General features: G+C 35.5%; 3 protein-coding genes across 13 annotated transcripts in view; 2 read left to right on the plus strand and 1 right to left on the minus strand.

Moving 5' to 3' along the window:
* st18 (ST18 C2H2C-type zinc finger transcription factor) overlaps positions 1-4,749 on the plus strand; it is a 47,547-nt gene extending 42,798 nt beyond the window's left edge. For both annotated transcript variants that reach the window (XM_077245196.1, XM_077245197.1), the window contains exons 17-21: positions 238-459; positions 1,596-1,684; positions 1,883-1,986; positions 2,076-2,219; positions 2,713-4,749. In XM_077245196.1, coding sequence (XP_077101311.1) covers positions 238-459; positions 1,596-1,684; positions 1,883-1,986; positions 2,076-2,219; positions 2,713-2,853 — 700 coding nt within the window. In that variant the 3' untranslated portion in view covers positions 2,854-4,749. The remainder of the gene's footprint in view (positions 1-237; positions 460-1,595; positions 1,685-1,882; positions 1,987-2,075; positions 2,220-2,712) is intronic.
* Positions 4,750-7,805: 3,056 nt separating this feature from the next.
* On the plus strand, positions 7,806-22,892 carry pcmtd1 (protein-L-isoaspartate (D-aspartate) O-methyltransferase domain containing 1). Of its 3 annotated transcripts, none has more exons than XM_077245225.1 (7): positions 7,806-8,058; positions 10,433-10,589; positions 13,758-14,249; positions 15,322-15,424; positions 16,611-16,782; positions 17,230-17,353; positions 19,777-22,892. In XM_077245225.1, the coding sequence occupies exons 3-7, from the start codon at positions 13,943-13,945 to the stop codon at positions 20,148-20,150; spliced, it is 1,080 nt and encodes a 359-aa protein (XP_077101340.1). In that variant the 5' UTR covers positions 7,806-8,058; positions 10,433-10,589; positions 13,758-13,942; the 3' UTR covers positions 20,151-22,892. The 3 variants fall into 3 exon arrangements, with proteins under 3 accessions (XP_077101340.1, XP_077101339.1, XP_077101338.1); XM_077245224.1 differs by lacking the exon at positions 7,806-8,058 and adding an exon at positions 8,366-8,574; XM_077245223.1 differs by lacking the exons at positions 7,806-8,058; positions 10,433-10,589 and adding an exon at positions 8,366-8,574.
* sntg1 (syntrophin, gamma 1) overlaps positions 21,245-26,332 on the minus strand; it is a 68,582-nt gene continuing 63,494 nt past the window's right edge. For all 8 annotated transcript variants that reach the window (XM_077245211.1, XM_077245217.1, XM_077245213.1 and 5 more), the window contains one exon: positions 21,245-26,058. In XM_077245211.1, the coding sequence (XP_077101326.1) occupies positions 25,876-26,058 (183 nt within the window). In that variant the 3' untranslated portion in view covers positions 21,245-25,875. The remainder of the gene's footprint in view (positions 26,059-26,332) is intronic.

Below are 26,332 nucleotides of genomic sequence, written 5' to 3' on the forward strand. Positions count from 1 at the left end.
GTCACATCTGTGTGTGTTTTGGCATAGTGACCCAGAAATCTATACCAAACAACCTTTGTGATGCAGATTATGACCTTGTTCCCTCCGAAACAAGTTATTAAAAATACAGACATGTACATATGAGCGCTCATAAACTCAGTCTAAAATGTTCTTAGTAGTATAACTCTCACCAGTTTTGTCTTCAGTGAAAACAGTGTATGTTGTCCTGTTGGTAATGATATGTATTTCGTTTCTCAGGTGCCCGGTGTCAGGGTGTGACGGGCAGGGCCACGTGTCGGGGAAATACACGTCCCATCGCAGCGCTGGAAGCTGTCCCATCGCCGCCAAGCAGCAGAAGGAGAGCTCCATGAACGGGGCGGCCTTCTCCTGGAAGATCTGTAAACAGGAGCTTCCTCACTGCCCTCTGCCCGGCTGCAACGGCCTGGGTCATGCCAACAACGTCTTCGTTACGCACAGGAGGTGAGGAAACTATACGATAACCCCAAACTTCAATTCTGATATTAAACTTTGAATTTATCTACTGTGTAATGAGGCCTCTCCACACATTTATTGTGAACTGAGTTATCTATGAGTTTTGTAGTTATTATATTATATTATATTATATTATATTATATTATATTATATTATATTATATTATATTATATTATATTATATTATATTATATTATATTATATTATATATGCAAAATACAATAGGGTTTATCACAACCAGCTCATTTTTACAGGTACTCACCCTGCGGCATCTATATAATATTATATATTACCGGTATATTGTATTATATGAAAATGTTATATTATATTATATAATATAATATATATATATATAAAAATATTAAAAAGTATATATATATATATATATATATATATATATATATATATATATGTATATATATATATATATATACACTAAATATATATATTTTTATATTATCCAAATATATAAACATGTTATAATACACACACACACACACACACACACACACACACACACACACACACACACACACACACACACACACACACACACACACACACACACACACACACACACACACACACACACACACACACACACACACACACACACATTATATATATATATAGATAGATATAGATATATAATGTGTGTGTGTGTGTGTTATATTATATAATGTAATAATATATTTGTAAATGTAAAAATATATATCTTTTTTCCATATACAAAACAAATATTCAAATACACAAAACTACAGGTTGACTTTTTTTCAATGTGTAAAAATGTGTATCAAAATATGAAAAACATGTAGTTTGGTATACATGGTATACATATATATAAATATATTGGTATAGTATTTAAAAATACAGATTACAGAACTGACTATATTATTATTGTTTCCAATATTATTACTACAGACTCTGTGGTTTATTAATTATTTGATCACCCTTACAGTATCCAATAATGTTATTATTTTATGTAACACAGATTGTTAATGTTTATATGATACTTATTATATAATGATTCCCTAAAACTAGATTATAATTGATGTAGTTATAATTAAGAATAAATTCTCCAGATAGATAGTACTGATCTGTAGATTTTGTTTTGTCCATTTACAGTTTGTCAGGATGTCCACTAAACGCCCAGAGCATCAAGAAGAAGCTCTCCGAGGAGGAGATGATGACCATCAAACTCAAAACCAGCAGTGGTGAGCATTTCAAGCGCTTTCAAGGAATAAAAGAGCTTAAAACCAAGCTAAAATCTTTCACCTGCTAATATTACCATCATAGTGTGAGGATGTGCTTGTCTCCTGAGAAGAAAAATAAGAATAGAGAGCCTCAGTAATTTAGTACAGATTTTGGAAGACGTGTTTATTAATTTGCCTGGTTTGTCTCTTGTCAATCAGGTATTGAGAACAATGAAGAAATGCAGCACTTGGATCATGAAATAAAGGAACTAAATGAATCCAATCTGAAGATAGAAGCAGACATGATGCAGCTCCAGACTCAGGTAAATAACATTTACGCTTGTGTGAGAAGATTGTGGGAAATGTACAGTAGTTTCAGAGCTAAAGACCTTGTTTTCTGCTTTTAAAACAGATTTCATCCATGGAGTGCAACCTAAAGACTATCGAGGAGGAGAATAAGATAATTGAGCAGCACAACGACAGTCTGTTGAAGGAGTTAGCGCGTCTCAGTCAAGCACTTATCAACAGTCTCACAGATATACAGCTGCCGCAAATGGTGAGACGCTGAAACATTTACACGACATGCTCTTTTCCTGCTGATATTGTGCACTTTACTTCACAGCGCACTTACCTAAGAAAGTATAAAGCACTACATTAAAACTGTGGTAGCTTGATATTAGCCTTATTATTAAAACAAAACCATTTATTTGCCAGACGAGGTTAATTAAATTTTGGTAATACTTTATTTTACAGTGGCCTTTGTTTCATATGTTACATGTACTTACCATAGTAATAACAGTAAATTATGCATAATTACATGCAACTAACCCTCAACCAAACCCTAATCCTATAGTAAGTACATGTAGTTAATTACTATTACTCAGTACTTAAATATATAATTACACTGTAACAATGGCACCTTCAAATAAAGTGTAACCTTAATTCAATATGATTTGAGCTCAAATTGTGCATGTTTGTAAGGGATGACATCATGAAACACACATTTAGTTATTGAGTTACTGAATTGAGTGTTCTTCATTCTGTTCCAGGGTCCGATAAATGAACATAACTTCGAAGCGTACGTGAACACACTGACGGATATGTACAACACTTCAGAGCACGAGTACTCGCCAGAATGCAAAGCCTTATTGGACAGTATCAGACAGGCCATAAAGGGCATCCACGTATAAGGCCAAACTCTTTCACGGAGGGCTGGCTTTGTGATCTGTGCAAGATTTGTCTCGTTTAGTAACTCCATTCCATGACAAATTCATTGCACTGAAAAATACCAGCCACATTTTTACAGCTCAATGTTCCTTGTAGTGAGATTTGACCTCCTTTTGCACTTATTTCCTATGGTTTGCTTGACTTTATTCCGTATTGTTCTTTTGTGTGTTGTTATATTATTGCTGCATATTATCTTTATTCATCGGTACTATTTATCTCACAGTAATCTTATTTATTTATTTATTTATTTATAGATTTATTTATTGCTATCATAATTGTTTTTTTGTTTGTTTTTGTTTCTGCAACTCCAAAAATGCAAGGCCAATCTTACATATTGTGAATTTTATTTATTTACATTTACCTGCGTTTGCTGTACAATAACTGGGAGTTTTAATCGCCGGCATTAGTGATGATGATTTTTTTTCTTCTTCTTTTTATTTTTTAATAACAGATGTCAAATGTAAGAATAGTCCACTTGCGCCACCTGTTGGGGAGCAGCTGTCATTGGTCTATTAGAGCCGTATGGGTTATTTTTTTAATGTGCGCCACTGATTAATCCACAAATGACATCATTTGTTTTCATGCATAAATCTGTATTCTAATAAGCGAGCGAAAAGAAAATTATTTTATCCGATTCACTCTTCGAACTACTGTACAGTGACACTTGACCAGAGCAAAAATCAAACCATCCACGAAGAAGGACATCATAATTTATTTCCGTTTCTGCTCATATGAACTGCCTTTGGTGTGCACATCCATGTGTGTGCATATATGTGCCTAAATGTAAATGAGTACATGGAATATGATATGTTTTGTGGTAGAGCAGTATTACGTGAATGGTGATTCATTTTATTCTGCAGTATATTTATTTTCTGAATGAAAAGCCTCTAAACTCTGTTTACCTACAGTTTATACGCCATTTTAAGTATGTAACGATATTCTTGTAAAAAAAAAAAAAAAGAAGTGTTCTATGATCAGGCACAATATGTTTTTTTATTCTTTTCTGAACTCCTCAACCTTTGGCTTCTTCTGTGAGACAAACAGTGGGCTCTCAAATAGGTTTTATGGATGATCTTTTCTCAAAGCACTTGATGTCTTTAACCCACTAAAATGTAAAAATGGACAAATTCACAGCGAAACAACTGCAATAGAGAGTAAGCTTTCCATTATGACACTTGATTTAGTGTTGAAATGCAGGGCCGAGGTCACGGCGCTGTTATTGGAGGCATTTGCTGCGTTACGATCTCACACGGCCTTGTTCTGGCACTTTTAAAGCTTTCTCTAACACTAAACGTACCCTTTTGCACTTTTATTCTGTTATTTAGTGTTTCTTTTGAGCGGGTCACAAACGTGTGATCAGTGCAGGTTTAACCTAGTTTTACATTGTCCATTGATGATGTCAAAAACTGTGTTTAAGCAAATTTACAGGTCATTCAGAGGAAATTAAAACACTATATTATCTGACCAAATGAGCATTATGAATTGTACTGAATCCATTTTTGTTTGAAATCCTAAATTACTGTATAATTTAGAATTACTTCTGTTTAAATGATTTGTAATTGCTAATTTTTAATTTATAAACCACAGATTGTTTGCTCAGGAAGTTTTGTGAGGAATATTTATTTTTTCTTTTTTGTATTTGATGTTTTGTAATGTGATATGAATTTTTTTGTGTGAAAGAAAAAATGGTAAAATACACGGTACTGTAAATTATTTAGTTTGTTTTTGTTTTTAAAAAAATGTTTTTTTTAGTTCAAGTAGTTTGTATATCAGGATTTCCTTACACTTTTAAAATTTCATAAGCAGTACTGCGCTGTGTTGTACAGTTTGTGTATGGTAGAAATAAACTATTGAAATGATCTGCATAGCGCTCATTGTACAGTGGCTCATATAAAAATATGATTTATATAAAAGCTAATATTTACTTGATATAGAGTGTATTTAACATGTCATTGAACTTATTTTACTCACCATCACTATAGGTTCAAATTTACATAAATGTACATTTGGTGGTTTCACATGCACTGTAAAAAATTATGACAAATAAGTTATGACAACATATTGCTCTAACTCATCAAAACAAGTGAAGCAATTTTCATCTTTTTTTTTTTTTTTTTTTTAAAGTTATACAAGATTCAGCCTTATAAAGTTAGTTGAATGTAATTTAAGTTGAAATGACAAACATACAAGTTGGTTGTACTTAATAATTGAAGGCAGCAACTTTTATATATTTCTATATAGTATAATATGTTTTTAAGAGTATAAATATTCCATGTAGTCTCATATTTAGTTCATAAAACTGCATATATGGTAGAAATCGGAAAAATGCCTGAAAAGTTTGAATGAAATATGGAAACACGTTTGCTCTTCACAGACGTTTATTATTTGTAATGGCTTCTTGATTACATCAGACCTCGATAACCAAATCCAAAATTCTACAATGTATTATTTGCTAATCTAATTGAACAGCGTGACATTTTAAACGTTGCTACTCAACTTTTCAAGACATTGCAAGACATTTAAAAACTATTTTCATATCTACCAGCAGATGGCGTATGGATGCAACTTTGAGACACAAAAGATTTCAGGCCTTCATTTCTGCATTCGAAACACTAAGTATCCAAAAAGAGAAATAATACACTGATTTCAGCCTCAGCAAATAAAAGGGTAAATAAATAAGTTTTAACTGGTTTGACTGGTTAAATCACGAGACAACGAGATCATTAAAGACGTTTTAAGATTCCCTGGAGAGCCCGGTTGCCCTGATATGAAATCAGTTGCTGTGTAAATATGGTGTTTGGTTTGTTACCCTTTGTAATTACCTTTTTTAAATTATCAGAGTAATTTATCCTTGCGTTGCTGATGATGCAAATTATATCTAATTATCGTAAATGAGGTACAGCTTTCCTGTTGAATGTCACCTAGAAACAAAACCAACAATTACTAAATGATCCGTGACAGACTTGCAAAGCAAGTGTGTGTTGTCTTGATTTCGCTTAACTTTAACCCTGACCCATACACTTGACTGAATCTCACAGTTAACATGTCATGCTCATGGCCAGTTACAGAAATATCATAAATATCAGAGGGAAAAAGCAGAGATGCTGCTGGCCTGTCTTTGGGTTGTGGCTAATACAGCCACTCCAGGGCAAACTATCTCCTCATTAGCAAATACTGCATAGGAATGAGTTTAACTTTATTTAACAAAGTTTTGAATGCACCAATACTCACAAAGATGTAAATGAAACTATGCTGCTGTATGAGTCAACCTGGGCAATGACCCAATGTTTTGATACATGTTTCACCTGAAGTGATTGCGTTCATCTTTAGGTATCTAATCTTTGTTTTCACATTTAGTTTGATCTTTTTCTTTGTACCAGGAGGATATACTATAAACTTCTCTTGGTGTAATACAAAAATAATTATGACAACTGAACTGACTAACCCTAATTCAAACTTTACCCACTAAAGGATATAGGGTTAAAAAAAAACTTTTAAAAAAAAGTCAAAAATTATATACACATTTATATACATATAAATATGTTTTTTTTAATATAATAAACTATTATGTGTGTGCATGTGTTTATTGTATTAAAGTTTTTTTTATTATTGTAGGCTATATATAATAGTAATTTTCTAAATAACAGACTGTTATTAAATACTTTATTACATTATTATATTAATGTAATAATAGCTATAAGCCATATACACACATAAGAGTATTGTATAAGTAATATTTATTATCTTGTATTTAATGATATAATAGACTATTATTTAGTACAACAAACTATTACATTATGTATGTAATAAATAGAAATAGTTTGAGGACAAAATTCACAGCTAACTAAACTCTCTCTCTCACACACACACACACACACACACACACACACACACACACACACACACACACACACACACACACACACACACACACACACACACACACACACACACACACACACACACACACACACCATCATTTAATTATCATTAAAATATCAGCAAGTAGTTTTAAAGAAGGTGCATCTTATTGTATCTGTCTATGTTGATCTTTATATGCATTCCAGGAGGGCAAAGTTTGCTATACATTTTAAGGTTAAAGGGGAGTTTGATATGACCCTTTCCTTTGAGATCATTTTACCCGTAATTCCACTGGATGAAACTGTTACATATTTCCCATGTTGCAGAGTTTGAACATCATGGTCTGATGTTTCCAAAACCTGATTGGGAAAGACGTGTTACGCAGTCAATCCCGTTGGAGCATCGTCCTCTAGGCCTATAGTTGAAACGTAATATCCATAATGGACACATGCTAATTTTAAAGTGGTTTCATAATAGTAATTTCCAAGTAGAGTTTGACAAAGTGGATCTTACAGGGGAATAAGTGATCAACAGTCTATGGGAAAAAAGAAAGATTTAATCGTGGTAAATGAATAGCCTACCGTTTTCCAGTCAGACTGAGACAGCTGACATAATGGCAAATGCCAACAGAACTCTTAATCAGGCCTAATATATATATGCAACCATATAGGCAGGTGGTGGGTGTTTTGGATGTAAACAAGAAGGCATGCTTGTTTTCTATAAGTAACTGAGGTTTAAGTGCTTGTGAATGTTGACCACTGTCAACAGATTACAATGCCAAAAAATATCTTCATAAATCAATCTTCTAAAACACATAGACCCTGACCCCGGCTGCACAAATATAACCACTGATTCATTGCTAAACATAGTAATCATTTGGTTGACGTTGAGGGTTGTAAAAAAAAATTTATATGGGTTCTAAATGCCTTTTACAAGATAATTGATAAATGCGTTTCGACATATCCCGCCTTCACCTGCTATGATAGCTACTTCATATGAACAACTCCTAGACTGTCCAATCCCTGACCGCCTACTTGGGCTACTAGCCAATCTTGGCTCAGGAGGCGGGACATGTGTGAATACAGGCGAGGAAGAATAACCGCTGTCCGGAACAGAAAAAGCTGGTAGAATGGCATTGGCTTGGTGTATTGTCCCAGAAGATATGTCTCTAATTAGCTATATACTTTGTATCTAAATATTTTTTATTTTATTTTAACTGTTCACTCTGTATTTTGATTCAACGGCGTTTGAAATTTCAAGTGTTCTGACCACAACTGAAGACGCGAATATTACGGCTTGGTCATGTGGTACGTTATACTTTTCTCAGCGCTGGTCGGAATGGACTAATCATATTCTTCGGTGATTAATAGTTAGGCGAATGGTATTTTATCGTTTTTATATGAATGTACTGCGCTTATTTGTCAATATATTTCAGAGACCGATTATTAGCATTAATACATTCAAAAGATTATACACTTACATTTACAAATGCCTCCAATATAACAATAATCGAGCTGATATTTGAATGCAGCTCATTGGGGCTTTGGTTTTTTGGGCCTCCAAGAGCCCCCTGGAGGACAATCATACCAAACTGTTATTAGCCAGCAGCATTTGCCGTCTAATGTCCGCAGCCTCGTTTCTGTGAACCACGTGACGTCTGTTTACATCCTCTCAGCTGTTCCTCGAAAAAAACAGCGCTGGCTGTTCAACACCACGAAAATCTATACATAATCAACAGTGCGCTCAAAAAAGCACCAACTCTAATGTGCATCCAGTCAGTTTGGCTAGTGCAAAGCCTGAGATTGATTCATGGCTTTATAAAGGTCAGTGAACATTGTTATTCCGCAAAGATGATGCCGACATTTTTGTTTTGTTGCTTTGCGCTGATCTGAGCAAGCTGAGGAAGATGTAACTTACATGTGGCAGACATTTAAATGCTAACTTACTGTAATGATTTAATGCACGCAGAAAAGCCCAAAATGGCTGTTTTGAAGAATGCATAAATGTTTTATTGTCTTAAGTGTTTTGATGGACCCGGTCAAACACAATGCCGCCGTCTTACTGGTTTTCCCAGTCCTGCAGCGTTAATGTTTTCAAACAGCGTGGGTTTCTAAAGTAATGGAAAAACAAGAGTTTCCCCCCTTCGCTCTCAGTTTATTTTCATCTCAATTACAGACAGCGGCGGAGGCATTTTAACCAGATGCTGCAAGTTTACTAATACTTATTCGACAACTAACAATAGCAAGTAAAGTATAACAACTGTATCTGAAGCTTTATTTTTTTTAAACTTGCTTTTTTATTTTTAATATTTAGTTTTATGTTTTGCTCATTGCACAACGCGCATAATAACAAAGGCCGTATGCACGACACACCGCGAGCTTTTTCGTTAACATTTTAAATGTCAAGTTATTGCATAACCCTGTTACACAGATCTGTGGAGTTACTTAAGAAAATGCATGCACAGCAAGTCCAGTTTAGAGATTATGGCGGATCTAAACATGCGAAACTCTCTCTCTCTCTCTCTCTCTCTCTCTCTCTCTCTCTCTCTCTCTCTCTCTCTCTCTCTCTCTCGCTTCTTTGATTTTTTGTTTTTACTGTCTCAGATATAATATGTGAATGTATTAAGCAACTAGCACTGCACACGTCGCTGGACACTGTATTTAACGCAGTGCGGTTAAGTGTAGTGTTTTATAAATCCTTTAGCTCGACTGCGTCGTGAAATGTAGATCTTTACGTGTGTGGATGGACCTCAGCGGGTGACGTCACGCAGCCGGACGCCATCTATATTGTATGTTCAATGGTCGTAAACGTAAACAAACGAACGAAAGCGTCGCAAATGTTGCATTTCTCTTCACGTACGACAGAAACATATTTCAGAGGAATATAAAAGTATTCTTATATGGCATGTTGGTGCAGTACTCTTTGTTTAGAGCCGAGTGTTATGGCGTTCTTATGGCAAGCTGCTTTTAAAGGGATAGTTCAACCAAAAAAATTTTTTTTTTCCATAATTTCACTCAATGTTGTTCCAAATCTGTATGTGTTTCTTTCTTCTTTTGAACACAAAATAAGATATTTTGAAGAATGTTGGTTACCAGAGAGTTGATGGATCTAATTTACTTTTTCTTCACTATTGAAGTCTGTCAACTGTCTGGTCACCGACGTTCTTTAAAATATCTTATTTTGTGTTCAACGGAAGAAAGAAACTCATACAGGTTTGAAAAGACAAAAGTAATGACAAATTTTTCATTTTTGGGTGAACTATCCCTTTAATAGGCTACAATTACAACTAAATAGTTATTTTTTTTATTTTGCTAGTACACATATACTGTACTATTACATATTATATGTAATTACATGTACACAGCCTAACTGGGACTAGTTTCACAAGTAACTGCTCCTTAAATATCAGTGCTTATTCATAGGCCTTTTCCCACAACATAAACAGTTTTTATTGGCCATCAGCTCTAAATGCTTTTTTACTTTTTACAGATTAGAATGGTTACTTAATAATACAATAAAAAAATCTTACCTACTGAATACACACTTGTTAGATCTCAGTCTCTAGGAATATTGGATCCAACTTCTCTCTCCACCACAATGTTGGTCGTCTTCCATTCTATCATAAAAGCAATTTAACAAAATGTATTGAATAATCTCATTTACGTCTTTCTCTGTGCATAGTCTGACTTCATCTGAACAGTACAAACATGACCAAACTGCTTTACAACCTCCCGTGAAACCTTGAAATGGATACATTCCTTCTTATCTTGTGAAGGCCACACAATCAGAAGTTTGAACCACAGGAGCAAAGCATTGGAAAATAAAGAGTAATATTAAGGTAAATGAATATAAAATATGGATACAAGTTAAAGGTATGTTTGCTCCCTTGAAGCTATAGGTTGCTCTTAAAATAAAATATTTCACACTAGAGTCTCAACTAGTGTTTATTTGGTTGCTAATAAAAAATTGGAATAGATACTAGTAACTATTTGAATAGTTATAACAGTATAAATATTTATAAATATGTACAAGTAACAAAGTTGTAAGGAACACATTTTAAAATATTTTGCATGTGATACTAAATCCTTTGGCTTTAATGCATGTCATTTTTTTATATCTCAGTAATTATTACTATTATGAATTCAAACAATCATTTATATTAACCAAAAATAAACATATATTGTTCAAAATTTTTGTGTGAAATATGACCTGAAAATTATTATTATTATTAGGTGAATCTCATGAAACGTAAAGGTCATATTTTAAAATCAAAAGAAAGAAATAAGAAATTATGAATGTTTTAGATTGTTTTTAGGGTGAAGAAGTATGACCTGAACATTTATTTTTAGTATTATTATTATTATTATTATAATGTCCCCTGCAGGTTGGGTCAGGTTTTACTGAAGTGAAGTGACGTGAAAGTCTAGTATGGCAAGCAACCCATACTTGGAATTTATCCTCTGCATTTAACCCATTCAAGTTACAGTAGAACACACACATTAGTACTTCTAATTAGTAGTGAACAAACACACACACACACACACACACACACACCCGTAGCAGGTTTTTTTTCCCTTGGTGGGGTTTCTCTATGACACAGTTCTTCTTATTGAGGTTTGGAATGAATCCGCTGAGAGTTTGAGGCTTCTGCTTTCCCTGGGTCAGACATGCGGTGCAGGAGTCAATGCGAGGACATGAGCCTCCGTTTCGTATGTAGACTTTCACACGTTCCACATGTCCTCATGAAACACAATAGCCTGTGATAGGAGACATGACAGATGTATGCTGTGATGTGTAGTTGACTTTTATTTTAGCTTTTATCTTCACTGGAAAAGTACAGAGGAACTGTAAACAGATTTATTCTGGCTGAACATCAGTGTAGTGTGATAATGTTGCAATTATTCAACCAGCAAGTTAAAACATGTTAATTACAGATCAGCTCAGCTTTATAACAAACTGTTCCAGTTCTCTGACAAAACCAGTTAGCAGTGTTATGAAAACCAGCATCCTTTTTTTCCCTATAAGAATGACGTTATTGATTTATGGTGTCCAACCAGTGTCTGTTTGTTAGAAAGAAAGACATGTAATGGTGCCTTTCTCTTTTGTAAGTTGTATACTGATGTACAGAGAGTCTCTGTAGGGTTGCAATCAGGTCTTGTACAAAACAGAGTAGGAGTTTTGACCCAGATCCCTTCCTGCAGTATTTTTAGTGCAGGAGACTCAAAGGGCAGTAATACATAGAAATGCTGAAAAGAAAGACACATGCAGAAAAGATTAGAACAAGGGAATTATGGCGATGTAGACATTTAAAACCCTATAAAATAAAGCAATATTCATTATATATATCAGTATATTAAATATATTAGTTCTATCAGCTCTTACCCCCTTAAATTAATTTCTAGGGCAAATTATTCAAAACCTTATCAAATGTATGTCATCTTTCATGTCAAATTCTTACATTTTATCAGAATTAAATTGAATTAAAATAATTCACAAGTTCACAATCAGAAATGATCAGACTGGGTATTTTGCGTGCTCTGTCCGAATTTAGCCCAAACCCTTGTATATATATATATATATATATATAGGCCTCCTCTCATGCTGATTGGATAGATCATTTGAACGTGTTCCTCCCGAACTTTGTTAATAGAATATTAAAGACACTTTAATAACAATTTTTAATAACAAAGGGATGTTACCAATCGTTCCTCTGCAGAGAAAACATAGAAACTGCTTCTGAAGTGCCACTAAACAGCCAGTAGGTGGCGGCAAGTGACTGTCTTAAAGGGTGAGTCATTGAATCATTCATTCAACTGATTTGTTAAAAATGGCTCATTTATTCAAGAATGAAGCAAGTATGAATGGGTCATTAAATCTCTGACTCGTCACTGAATCATTCAGGAATGGAACACAGCTGTTTGTTGCTTGGACACTGCAACTCCACTTCTGTGAATTTGTTTGTAACTCTTTTTGTAGTAGAGCAAAAACTATACTGTGTCTAAAATTCGCAATGGCGCGCTGATATTCGGGAAAACGGCACTCTTGGTCGTGTGATGTTGCCTAACTACACAACAGAAATATGTTATGAATATATATATTTTTAACACATTATGTTTCTACCTTATGTGATTGCTTATATTAGCTTGTGTGTGCTGTTGCTCTCTTTTGTTTGATTTCTCCATGTGTTTTCTTTATTTGACATCTGCAAATGTCACACTGTAAGAATGAGAACAACTACTAAATGCTAGCTGCTTCTGACAATAGCAAGTAGAAAATCATGATTGATTGGTTGCAATGTAAACTAAAGCCTTTTGGCTTTTAAAAAAACAACGATATCAAATATATTTAAAAAGGGATGTGCTCTTTAATTTCGAGATGAAGTATGTCAACAAAGAAGAAAACCGATTTAATGGGCTCTTTTCAGATGGATGGTCCTTTGCAAAGCCGTCCTTAATTGGAGTGGAAAATAGAGACATTTCGATGTACAGTAATTGGGCTTTTCTTGCACTCGCTGAACCATGGAGTAAACAAGCCTCATGTTTCTTTCTTTGTGTAAATCCAGATCTGGTTCAGGTTCATGAAAATCCTTGAGGTTACAGCAACCCAGCTTAACTGAATTACCAATGAGCTGAAGAAACTAAATGCCCTGTCTGCAGCCCAAATGTCACTTACAGGCTTACTTTTCTCTTGCTTTGAAAGGATATTCAGTAAAGTGCATAACATTTCTTGGAAGCAGAATTTCCAATGTCCTGATTAATAACTGGCATTATAATTTGAAACGTGTCATAAGACTTCAGCTGTATTCTGCAATATTAAAGCTGGTTGCATCAGGCAGGTAACATCAGGTACACACAACACAACACCTAGCTGAAGAATCAAAGACGGCAGGTATCAGGTGGCGCGCGCAGTATGGCTCCTTTTTTCCAGCTGTGCACCAGAGAAAAGGGTTAGCTGAAATGTGTGAAAGAGAGATCTAAACTGTCACCCTTTGTTTTTCAATCCTCAGATCTTGCCGTAGCTGAGAATGGTCTGAGGTGATTTGTGTGGGACAGACATCACGACTGGGCATCCCTGTGGAGAATCGCTCCAGCACTTTCATCTGGATGTGAGGACCGGTCTAGTTACCCGTCTCTCACCTTCTCTGCATTTTCTTTTTGTTTCTTTTTCTTTCTCGTTGCCTGTCTGGGGAACATGGGTGGAGCAGTCAGTGCTGGCGAGGATAATGACGATTTGATAGACAACCTGAAGGAAGCCCAGTACATCCGCACAGACCGCGTCGAGCAGGCCTTCAGGGCCATAGACCGTGGAGATTACTACCTGGAGGGCTACAGAGACAATGCATACAAAGACCTGGCGTGGAAGCATGGGAATATACACCTCTCAGCGCCGTGTATCTACTCCGAGGTGATGGAAGCCCTGAAACTCCAGCAGGGTTTGTCTTTCCTGAACCTCGGCAGTGGCACAGGATACCTGAGCACGATGGTGGGCCTGATCATAGGTGAGAACCACTCTAATATAGTGTCTAGGGTTCAGATAAAACGATAATAAAGAAAACGAGCAGATGTTGAGGAAATAATTCAATAATATTGTTTAATTTATTTCAAATTCAAAAAACCAATCAAAGAAAAAACAATAAATTATGAGGAAAAAAAAAAAAGAGATTTGCACCAAAAACACAAAGACTATTTAGGGTTTAGGAACCATCACAATACATTTAGGTTGCAGAAATTAGCTTTTTGGCTCTCATCCTCTTGATTATATTCTGCATGGTAGTAATTGCATTTTGAGTCATATCAAGATTATGTATCTTTTATTTTCATCACTATTAATATTATTGCTCATGTTTAAGTTTAGGGATTCAAACAAACTCCTAAGTCATAAACACTGGCAGAAATTGACACATAACTCAACTCTCACTGTGTGTGCTATAGACATGAAACCATACAGTAAAAACAGTAATATTGTGAAATATTCCACCCTCCTGAACTTTTTTTTTTTTGAGCACCTGGGTTATCACAGACTACATTTCCCATCATGCACCTCCCTGGACTGATTACACATGCATTGCGCTCAATTAAAAAATATATATGTAGGATTTTCTTTGTATATTTAACATATACAAAGTTTTCTATTTTAATATATTTGACACAATTTTCAGCATCATTACTCCAGTCTTCAGTGTCACATGATCCTTCAGAAATAATTCTAATATAAAATCATGGTACATTTGTTTTTTTTCATAATTCTTTGGTGAATTAAATATGTATTATATATATATATATATATATATATATTAGTAGTTAAAAAGAACTACATATATTTGAAATAGAAATGTTTTGTAACATTATAAAATGTTGCTTTTTATCTATTTAATGCACCCCTGCTGAATACAAGTATATATATATATATATATATATATATATATATATATATATATATATTTTTTTTTTTTTAAAGCTTACTGACATTTCTTACTTTTCTTATCTTACAAACTTTTGAACTGTTGTGTGCTTATGTTGAATGATGGACCCAAAACCTATCCAGGAACCTGTTATTATTATTATTTGCAGGTCCGTTTGGAGTAAATCATGGCGTTGAGCTCCATAAGGATGTTGTGGAGTATGCGAAAGAAAGACTCGATGACTTCATTAAAAACAGCGACAGCTTTGACAGGCATGTTCAACCTTTATTTTGCATTGTTTTTCTGTAGATTTGAGCGTGAATGTAAAGATTCAGCTTGAAGAAGTGCTGATTTAATCAGAAGTATAGAAATCGAAGTGGCTTTAGCAGCCGCTTCCAGGGAAGCAAACTGAGATTCAAGCAAACCACATTAGTCCTACCGCAGTTCTGTGGTTATGCACTTCAAAGATCACTTGTTTTTTAAACTTTGATTAAGTCAGCCCTTCCCAATAATCTTCCATGTGACACAAAGAATGCACTAGCTAACCCAAAACCACAGGCTCAATGAATAAATACCTCAAGCGCACGTCAGCTCTTCGGTCTGCTGAGCGATTTGCACACCTGTGTGAACACCTGTCAAAACCAGAACCGCTAGGTCAGATAGTCCTCTTCAGTATTGGACACGCAACTGGGTTTCCCTGAACGCTCTCCCTGGCATTTGCTGCTTGCAAACATCTGTTTTCATCATGCACCAGAGAGAGCAGGGTTATTAAGGTCAGCAGAAAGGGCTGTAATGACGTATTAGACCAAAATGCTGATGCTATTAAACAATCCATAAAAGCATGTGTTTCATACAGAAGGCCATGTGCCAAAACAAGGCTGCTTAATCAATATTGCGGAGCTTTGGGAGCTCTCTTGTTAGAATCACTTTATTAGATATCGATACATCTTACACGTCTATTACTATTCAACGAAAACAGCTGCCTACTGGCTCTAAGCAAATACAAACACGTTTTGACTAATGCTAATAATAAACTCAATATATCAGATTTATCTTGGCATCATATCCGTTCTCTACGAGGTAATTCAAGAATAATTGCTTTTTATTCATCAACAAAAAAAAGACTATTACATGTTCTGAAGGAAATGCAAGTGCTAAACTCGCTGACTTAATGCTAGCACATAGCATTTGGTTGCTGTGTGGTTCCTTCATTGTCCCATGGGCCTTAATGATTACTCAGATTATAGGCTATAGTTGAAAAGTGGTGTGCTATTACTTCGAAGTGATTTGAAAAGTAGGTTTGCCCGACGGACAAATAATCTTTGAAAACCATTTCACCTACTTATCTAGAGACCAGAATATTGTTTAGATATCATATAAGGTTTAGATATCATATAGGTTTTGCAGAAAATTGAGTCCTTGAAATTAATATCAGTGTTAAAAATGTGTCATTTTCAGGTTTGAGTTCTGCGAACCACACTTTGTCGTGGGGAACTGTCTGGAGATTTCTTCAGACAGTCACCAGTACGACCGCATATACTGCGGAGCTGGAGTTCAGAAGGACCACGAGAACTATATGAAAATCCTGCTGAAAGTCGGAGGAATTTTGGTCATGCCAATAGAGGATCAGGTAAACCACAGGATGATGCATGTAGCGGGCACTAAAAGTGTTTGGACACTTCAGTCACACTGGTCACAAATGTCTGAATGTCATTAGATAACAAAATATAAACCAGGATTTTTTTTCATCAATTATTAATTTGACGACTTAATCATTTTGTCATTCAACATTGGAGTCTGATAGCCCCGCCCCCTCCACTTGTAATTAAAGCAATGACAGTTTAACTTGAGTGCATGAAGTGTCCAATTACCCTGTTTTTTTTTTAGTAAATTAAGTGCATCATCCGGGTATTTTAAGTGAAATTTTTCCTTTTGGAATTTTCAGTGTGAACAAATAGAATGGCATAGAATAGAGCATAAGTATGCGAATTGGGACGCACCTCATGTCTTGCATCAAATGTTTGACCTCTTGATTAGTACACACCGTACGTCTCATTCAGTGTTTGTGTTCTTGCAGCTGACTCAGATAACTAGAACTGGTCAGAGCTCCTGGGAGAGTAAGAATATCCTGGCGGTGTCATTTGCTCCTCTTGTTCAGCAGAACAGGACAGAAGGCTGCAAGGCTGAAGCTGTGGTACTCCGTGAGTCTCCGCCCCTAAATATGATCTCACACTGCTCTGTCCAATCAGCTGCCACTTGGGAGGTTTCCAAGTACAGACTGATTTATTGCAAATTCCATTATTAACCCGATACATTCAGAAGTGTGAATGACACCACAGGCAAAACCATTGGGGGGGTTTTCATGCACTGGGCAATTTTGAGATTTTGTTTCCACATATCTTTCAGACTAGTGGAAAGAATCTAAAATGCGCATGTAACTCTTTCCCCGCCAGCGTATATAAAAAAAAAAGGTTGCCAGCCGCCACTAGCATTTTTGATAATTTTCACAAAATTTTCATGGCCCCAAGTATATTTTGTTGTTTGAATATTGGACCATATAATATTTTAAAAGAAAGAACAAAGTCTCTGCTTTTAAACAACAACAAAAAATAAATGTGGGTAAGTTTCATAAAAAAAAACCATTTTGAACAAAATGTTGAGAAAATTGCATTTTTGTCAGAGACTTTGTTCAGATTGGATTCAGAACGATGATCAAAACATTTATCAAGTAGATGAAGTCCATCAACGCCTCTGAAGCTTCTCAGTCGTACACCTCGTTGTGGATTCAACTTTACATCCGCTAACGTTGAGCAGTTTTGACACATATGCTGTGTAATGTTTGATGATCGCGTTAGCTTACATGTGCATAAGCAATCTTCTCTTGCTTGTTTCTGCTTCTTTGCTTGTTTTTGGATCCGGAGATGCTGTACTATTTTAGAAGATGCATAAAAGCGCCCCCTACTGAGTGAAAACATGAATATGAATGAACATGAATGCCGGAAGCATTGTTTCATAAATGACGGAAAATCTTGTCAGTGGCGGGGAAAGAGTTAAGTGCATATTTTATTACATTTGATCTATTTGCATCTGTAGTTTACAATACATATATTTACAGGTCGTTTTCTTAAAATGATTAACCTGATTCATTCAAGAAAAGTAATGACATTACAGACAAAAAAAATTCATGCACTGATCAATTTTGAGATTTTGGGCTTCCATAATGTCTTCTTTCAGGCTAGTTCAAAGAAAACATCTACAATACACAATTGAGTGTTTATTTTGTTACACTTTATCTATTTGCATTAGTAGACTTCAATAATAATACTATCTTTACAGACTGTTTTCTCAAAATTATATTTTTTCTCATGCACTAAGCCAGAAATCTCCACTTCAGTAGTTCTAACACCAAACTTTACAGTTTTATTTAAGAGGGGTCTGTTTGTTCATATATCATTTCCCTGATTTATATAGCATTTTATTCCTAAAAACATGTTTGAAATGTATTTGTTTCCTGGATGTTAACATGATTTCTGATTTATGAAGTGACAGTTTTAACAGTGGGAATTTTGTATATATCTATAATTGACTCTAACATATCAACAAAATCAAAAAAGCACTTTGAACCTGCCTTTATCCAATATTCAGATTTCTGTTCTGGAAATATATATGCAAACTTGTTCATATTTAATTGGATGTCTTATTTCCATATTTAAACGAGACAATTCAGAAAAATTGTAATACAAAACAATTGTCTTAAAGGGATAGTTCACCCAAAAATGATTTTTCATTTAACCCCCCTCATGACTTTCCAATCCCATAAGACTTTCGTTCATTTTCAGAACACAAATGAAAGATATTTTTGATGAAATCTGAGCGCTTCCTGTCCCTCCATTGACAGCTACCCAACTACCACTTTGACTCTTCAAAAAGTTCATAAAGAGATCATAAAACTAATTCATATGAATTGAGAAGTTTTTTCTGATGAGACTCGATCGCTTTATATGATGAACAGATTGAATTAAGGCTTTTATTCACATATAAACACTGATCAGCGAACATAAACCGAAGCTCAACCGAAGCTGCTTGACACGCAAGAACAAACCTCATGCTGAAGCTCAAACGTGATGCGTAACACGAGAATGAACCTCATTGGTTCTCGCACGTCAAGCGAATATGCTTGAGCTTCTGTTTACCACAACTGATGTCAGTGTGAATAAAAGCCTAAATTCAATCTGTTCATCATATAAAGCGATCGAGTCTGTTCAGAAAATTTGGACTAAGCCGCTCAATTCATATGAATTAGTTTTACGATGTCTTTATGAATTGTTTGAAGCGTCAAAGTAGTAGTTGCGTAGCTGTCAATGGAGGGACAGAAATCTCTCAGATTTCATCAGAAAGATCTTAATTTGTGTGAAGATAAACGAAAGTCTTGTGGATTTGGAACGACAAGAGGGTGAGTAATTAATGACAGAATTTTCATTTTTGGGTGAACCAACCCTTTTAATGTGCTGTGAGTAATCAATAGGGAAAGTAAGACTGTAGGTTTAAGCAAATTGGTTGTGCACACAAATGAGATTTGAGAGAACCCGTATGCGTTAACCTGTATTACTTGTCTGTTCCTCAGCGGCTCTGAGCGTGAGGAATCTTCAAGACCTGGCTCGAATCTACATCCGCAGAACCCTCCGCGACCTGACCAACGACGAGAACCCCGGCCACAACAACACGCAAAGAGCGTCCCAGAAGCGCAAACGCAGGCGGTGCCGCCGCCGCCGCCATATCAACACCTACGTGTTCGTCGGGAACCAGCTGATTCCTCAACCCATGGACAGCGAGGAGGACGAATGCATCGAGGAGGAGAGCAAAGAAGAGGAGCAGGAGAAAGACATTGAGCCCATCAAACCCGAGGAACCGCAGGTCAACCATCTGAGAGACAAAATCCTGAGTCTGCCGCTGCCCGAGTCGCTGAAGTCCTTCCTGCTGTACTACCGTGAGAAATAACACTCGTCCTGTCTAAGCATTCATCTACGGTGGGGGTTTCCTTCTCAGACTGCTTCTGACCCTGAGTTTCATAGTTGTTGTTTTTTTTTTGATAATGTAGCATAATTTAAACATTTCAATGGGGTTGGGCTGCGTTTCCAAAAGACTTGATTTGAATGTGCTTGCTGTGTTTGTTCTAATTACTCATAACGTTGTAATATTCACATTTTGAATGTGATTTTTCACTACAGAGGAACTGAGGGAGACTGAGGTTTAGAAGCCTCTAGCTCACCCTGTTTGTATTCAGAAGAGTTTGTGAAATGTGACGGAAGAATTGCTGAAGCTATTTTTCAAATGCTTGTAATGTAAGACCAGTAATGACAGTTTTCTTTCTTTTTTTTAATTGTAGAGAGAATGAAAAACTCAAAGTCATTATTTTGGTATTGATTTTTGCCTTCTTTGATTCTCCGAACCTTCTGGAGTTTTCGCTGTTATGATGCTAATGCTTTCGGTATATCTTTGGACTGTTTTAGTGAAGTTTCATCTAGAGAGGATTTTTTGACATGTGTTTTGCATTTCTATTTTTTTTTTTTTTTACATTCTAGTCACATTTGTAAGTATTGAACTCTCTTAATAGATGATGTAATTTTTTTGCTTGTTCCTTTCGTCTGCGAGTCTTCCTGAAGACTTGATGCTCCACTTCCTGCTTATGATCATAAAATGTAAGAGACGTCACTGTTTGTGTCGGTTTGTAATCGGTGATTTCGCACTGTCGTAACAACTTGTTTGCAATATATTGTCAGTATATTCACTTATTCAGTTGATTGTAAATGTTTTTGTTACATTGAAATGGTATCTAATAGAATTTCACATCTATCATGTTTGTCACATTTTCCAAAAAATACAGACAGTTTGAGATATTGAAAAACACCCCAAATATCATCTATAAATCAGATATACAGTTCAACTCATGTTTAGAATCTGCTAAATTTCTTTTTTTAATTAAAATGTATAAAATAAGATCATAAAAGTACAGCTCTGAAGAAGCTAAAACAACTTAATATGCAAAATAAACTTAAAAAATCTTTTCAGTAAATGCATTTATATTAAAAAAAAAAATCATTAGAATTAAATGTTGCTGTTTTAATACTGCCCTAATGAAACTATATATCATCATAACACAATTTTAAACTATACTAAATGATAACTAAATGTATAGGTCACTAATTATTCTTTTGGAAGTTCACACACTTGGTTCTCAATTATTGTGTGTCGCCTCTGAGTGTTCATAGTCTTTTGTTATGGTTGTGCATCTCTGGTTCATCCCACAAAAGTCCTCTTCCAGGTCCTGTATGTTCTTTGGTTTCCCAGCATGCTCTGGACGTTTGAGTTCTTTCCCACAATGGCTATGGGATGTTGAGATGCCGCTCAGGGCGATTGAGGCCCTGATAAAACCATCATAAAACTGTTGACGCTTAAGGCGGGCCCCTCATGATGTGAAGAACAAGTTTTTTCTTCTGAAATATGTATAAATATCTATTGTGCAGCTTCTTCAGGGTGGTATTGAATATCATTTTTGTTGTTGTTTTTTTTTTACCCAAAATAACTAAATGGCATGACAAACACGGGTATATTTTGTCTGTTGATGTATTTTGTTTTAATACAGAACATTAGGGTGGTAAGCATTCATTTTGAATAGCTTTTGTAATGCCACAGCTATGAACCAAGATTTGCAACAAATTTGGATACACCCCTGAGTAATCAATATTTTTGTTCGTTTCCTAAAAGAAAATGTGACTTACAATTTTATAAGTATACTTGCATAAAGACACAGGGTTTTTAAGCACCTTAAGTCATTGCCTGTCTCCTATTATTTATGAAATGATGGTAACAAAATTACCCAAATTATTCTTCATATTCACAGGTTAAGGCAGGTTACATTATACACCAGCACAAAACATTCTTTTCAAAACCGCATTTAAATTCAAAATAACTCAGAAACTCAAAAAAAATTGTTTTAACACAGCCGGATGACACATTTAAGTCTAATATTTTATTAAATATAAACTAACTATAAATATTTTCAAGCATTTTTTATATTTTTCAAAACGCCGTTGTCGTGTGAATGAACGGTCAAAAAGCATAAAGTTTTTAGTTGAAAATGGTGATGTTGAAAACTAAAAACGGAAAACCTTTACTGTGTTTTGGCTGTTTATCAACACGACAACGACATTTTGGGGGCCTGAAAACGCAACATTTTGAAAACAGGTATTAAAGTGCCAGTTATTGAAAACTATAGCCTACTGTTATCGTCTCAGTGTAAACTACAAAAATACACATTTGTGTCATGGACATACGCGTAGTTTCTCTACAAAGTAATAACGCCAACTACTGGCCGGGCAGCATAACAGCGTTTCTAATCATTTCCACTAATCCGTGTGAACGGGATCGTTTTGACAACGTTGTCGCCTGTTCGAGAAAAAAATAAAAGGAAAAACGTTACCTTTTTTTGTACATGTAGTTGTCGTGTAAACGTGCCCTGAAGTGCTTAAACCCGACCGTGTTTCAAGAGAAGAGCAACCAGGTGAATCTGTCCAATGAATCCATTGGTTGTTCGAATGTTGTAAGAACGTTCCATCAGGTCTAATTCCACAGACGGTCCCTGTCAAGACACACGAGTGTCTTTTTTCACAAGTGTATCACTGACTGTAATTTGATGCTTTGTTTCTCAACCATCTTTTCATTAAATATATTTATAGCCAACCTGTTATGTTTTTACTACGCTTGTGTTTGTCATATGGGGTTTAGTGTCACGAGAACGTCTGAAATAGTTACAAAAATACATGATTTAATATATAGACCTATATATATATACACTGTATAATACAATTTTTTTAAATCGGGAAGTGTGCATAGGCTACAGTGCGCTACTGGTGACGAAATTTGTAAACACACAAACCTCAGAACACACACACACAAATAATTAATATTAGACAAGGTCACACGTTATAAAATCTTTATTAACTATACATCTTTATTAAAACAAATCATAGTTTGCTAAAATAAAAGAATGCTTTTCAGCCTCTGCTTTTCCAGTCCCATCTTTATCCTCAGACATCCCAGCTTGGGGTAAATCACAAATCTCTCTTTTGCATAGACTAAACGCTCAACATCAGGACAAACATCAGGGTTAGGACAAGATTGATTCGATGGCGCAAAAGTGCTTCTCAGTAAAACCACATTTATTATTCCATCTGTCGGGTCCTACATTAACTTTGGGGTGGCAGCATGGTGGCCAATAAAGGGTTACATTTTTATTAAATTAAATTCAATTAAATTGGTAGTTGACGGAGGTAATGTATTCTTTTAGTACGATTACGTACAGTACTTTAACATGAGTATATGTCTAAAGTTGAATTTAAAGCTTTGGCCATAATGCTAGATAACACATATCTTATTCCTACATGTCAATTTGGGATTCTAGCATGCGTTAAATGACAACAGCCTTATATATGTACAGAGTTTTGAGAAAAGTCAACATGAAACCACATATATAACCACATAAATGTGAATCAGGATTAGGAATTGACTGATTGCGAAAAATACATTACAGAATTGAACTGTTTTTTGTAATAACCTTTATAACATCAATGTTAACCAGTGTTTAGTGTTAACTCTTTCCCTGCCATTGACGTAAATTCCCGTCATATATGAGACAACGTTTTTCCACCATTGAAAGAAATTTCCGGCTTTCCGTGTTTTCACTGTTATGCGCGAAACAAGCGATAGCTTATGTAAGCAGAAGCATATGTAATATAACATTAAACAGCGCATAATCAAAATTTTACCGAATGAAATGTTGACCCAGGACGAGGTAAAGGACTGTGAAGATTTAGGGGTGTTGATGAACTTATGAAACTTACCCACATTCACGTGTTGATTAAGAAAAAGAATGAAACTAGAATAAAACGTTTTTGTTTTATGTTTTTGTTTAAAAGCAGACGGTCTGTTCTTTCTTTTGATATATTGCATGTTGAGATTTTCATACAACAATATGAACTCTTTCCCAGCCAGCGTGTTTTTAAAATAGTTGCCAGTCACTGCCAGCATTTTTGATCATTTTCACAAAATGTTCATAATCAAAAATGCCGGCAGTGACTGGCAACTATTTTAAAAACACGCTGGCTGGGAAAGAGTTCATATTGGCAAGATTTTAGGCTGCATTACTTATACAGTAATAGAGGATTTATCTACAACAATGACTAAATATTTGAACTAACTGGGCTAACAGTCTAGATGACAATAACCAACGTATAAAGACAAAAGCGTGAAAAATCTGATGGATCATGCACAGGAAAACAAATAAGGTCAGTTTTAATTTCATGTTGACTTCAGTAGATTAACGGGTAGATGTATTCTGACTGCAAAAATTACCAGTTTATGCACTAATTTATCTTTTAGATATTGGATAACAATAATAAAAAAATAAAGCGCCTCCTTTTTTAGCAAGTATGTCCTTCCCTTGAGAAAGTTCAAATGTGCATCATAGTCATGTCAATTCCAGCTTATCTTCAGTTACATGATTGAACCTTTAATAAAGTATCAAAATAGGTACAATATGAAAATAATTACATTATCCCACATTCTCCAGTCTGTTTCTCTAGGCAGTCAGACGGGCGTCCAATTAATAGCATTGAGTTTTTCTACAAATTTAAACATTGTGAGAATTGACGCTCGATTTATGTTTATTTGCTTTCTTTGGATTAAAAAACTAATATTTTCAACCTGGATAACAGGCTATGCTTTGCCAATATTGGATATATCTACACAGCCCTCACATGACATGAAGCGGAGAAAAATGTATATCGTGGCCACAAATTAACAATACATTCTAACGACTTACTAATATATCGGCACACTCTACTAATTCGCTTCCTCGTTTTAAGTAAATCGTGCGCATGATACAATAAATCGTCCCCTTGTTTTACTAAATCATGGCCAAGTTGTAATAATTCATTCCCTTGTTTTAGTTAAATCAAAACAAGGGAATTAATTAGTTAAACATGGCCAAAGTGTACTAAAACGAGGGAACAAATTCTTAATTTGTGGCCATGATTTAACTAAAACGAGAAAACTAATTCTTAATTGGTCCGCATGTCATGTGCGAGATTCTGTAGATATCTAACCAACATTAGATGTTGTGTTTATTACTATAAATTTAAGTTTAAAATGGCTGGTATTACTCCAAGAACGCAACATAGTGTCGGCCCAGATCCGGCCCACATCTGGTACACGTGTGTTCCACACGGCACAATGTTACTGTCTGGGTGGTTAACTAAATTACTATTTTGAAAAAATTAACAGAGGCTCAAGAACTTCATGGCAGTTTCACAACGCCTTCATTCCAATCGCTTACCAGATTTAATTATATTTTAAAAGTACACACAAAGAAGTGTTCATATTATTTGAATGCAAACAGATATGGCTCAATATCAAAGGGGAGGAGTCCAACTATCTAATGACCCGGTAACTGCAGCTGATCCAGGAACATCTTCAACTGGAAACATAATGCTCAATGTTCTGAATTCATATCCCAGCTCGTTCACACAAGTCTGAGTTTCCCATCCGTACTTGAATAGTCCGTTTCAAAGTGGACTTCCACTGTGTGTCAATTGTTTGTCAGGGTTAGATCCTCTCATCCTACCTTTTCACCGTCTGGAAGGAGAGGATAGGTCACTGGAGTCTGTCAGCTCGTGTATTTGATCTTGGATATCTGTGGTGGGGCAGTTAAGGTGGAGGTCGTGGACACCACAGGGGCCATGGTGGCGTTTCGGCTGCTCACGAACATGGGATCCAAACAAGCCACTTTGGCGGCGAAGAACGCGTGGATGCAGTGGAGAACCGCAAAGAGGTTGGAGAACTCCAGTTCCTGGAAGCATCAGGGGGGCAAATTATCATGAAGGTTTGCTGGAGAAAAGGAGGCAGCCTCAAGCAGAAATCAAATCAAACTTGGTGCATGAAAGTGCTTATACTTACAGTCTACAGGGGAAATAATCAAACAGGAAACTCATATCAACGCACTTTATTTTTATCTGCCTCCTTCAGCTATTTCTTTTGCACTTGCAAGATTATGACGTTTCGAAAAGTTTCCTAAGAATTGAGGTTACCGTATGATATTCCTGTTATATGAAAATGCTAAAGAG

Source organism: Siphateles boraxobius, unplaced genomic scaffold, assembly GCF_051911475.1.
Source record: "Siphateles boraxobius isolate OS27281-9 unplaced genomic scaffold, OSU_SipBor_1 26, whole genome shotgun sequence".
Classification (NCBI taxonomy): domain Eukaryota; kingdom Metazoa; phylum Chordata; class Actinopteri; order Cypriniformes; family Leuciscidae; genus Siphateles; species Siphateles boraxobius.

Excerpts from the sequence above, each read along its gene's own strand:
- pcmtd1 (XM_077245225.1), top strand. The coding sequence starts at position 13,943 with ATGGGTGGAGCAGTCAGTGCTGGCGAGGATAATGACGATTTGATAGAC. Across the intron at positions 16,783-17,229 it reads TCATGCCAATAGAGGATCAG|CTGACTCAGATAACTAGAAC; the intron begins GTAAACCACAGG and ends GTGTTCTTGCAG. Across the intron at positions 17,354-19,776 it reads GGCTGAAGCTGTGGTACTCC|CGGCTCTGAGCGTGAGGAAT; the intron begins GTGAGTCTCCGC and ends TCTGTTCCTCAG.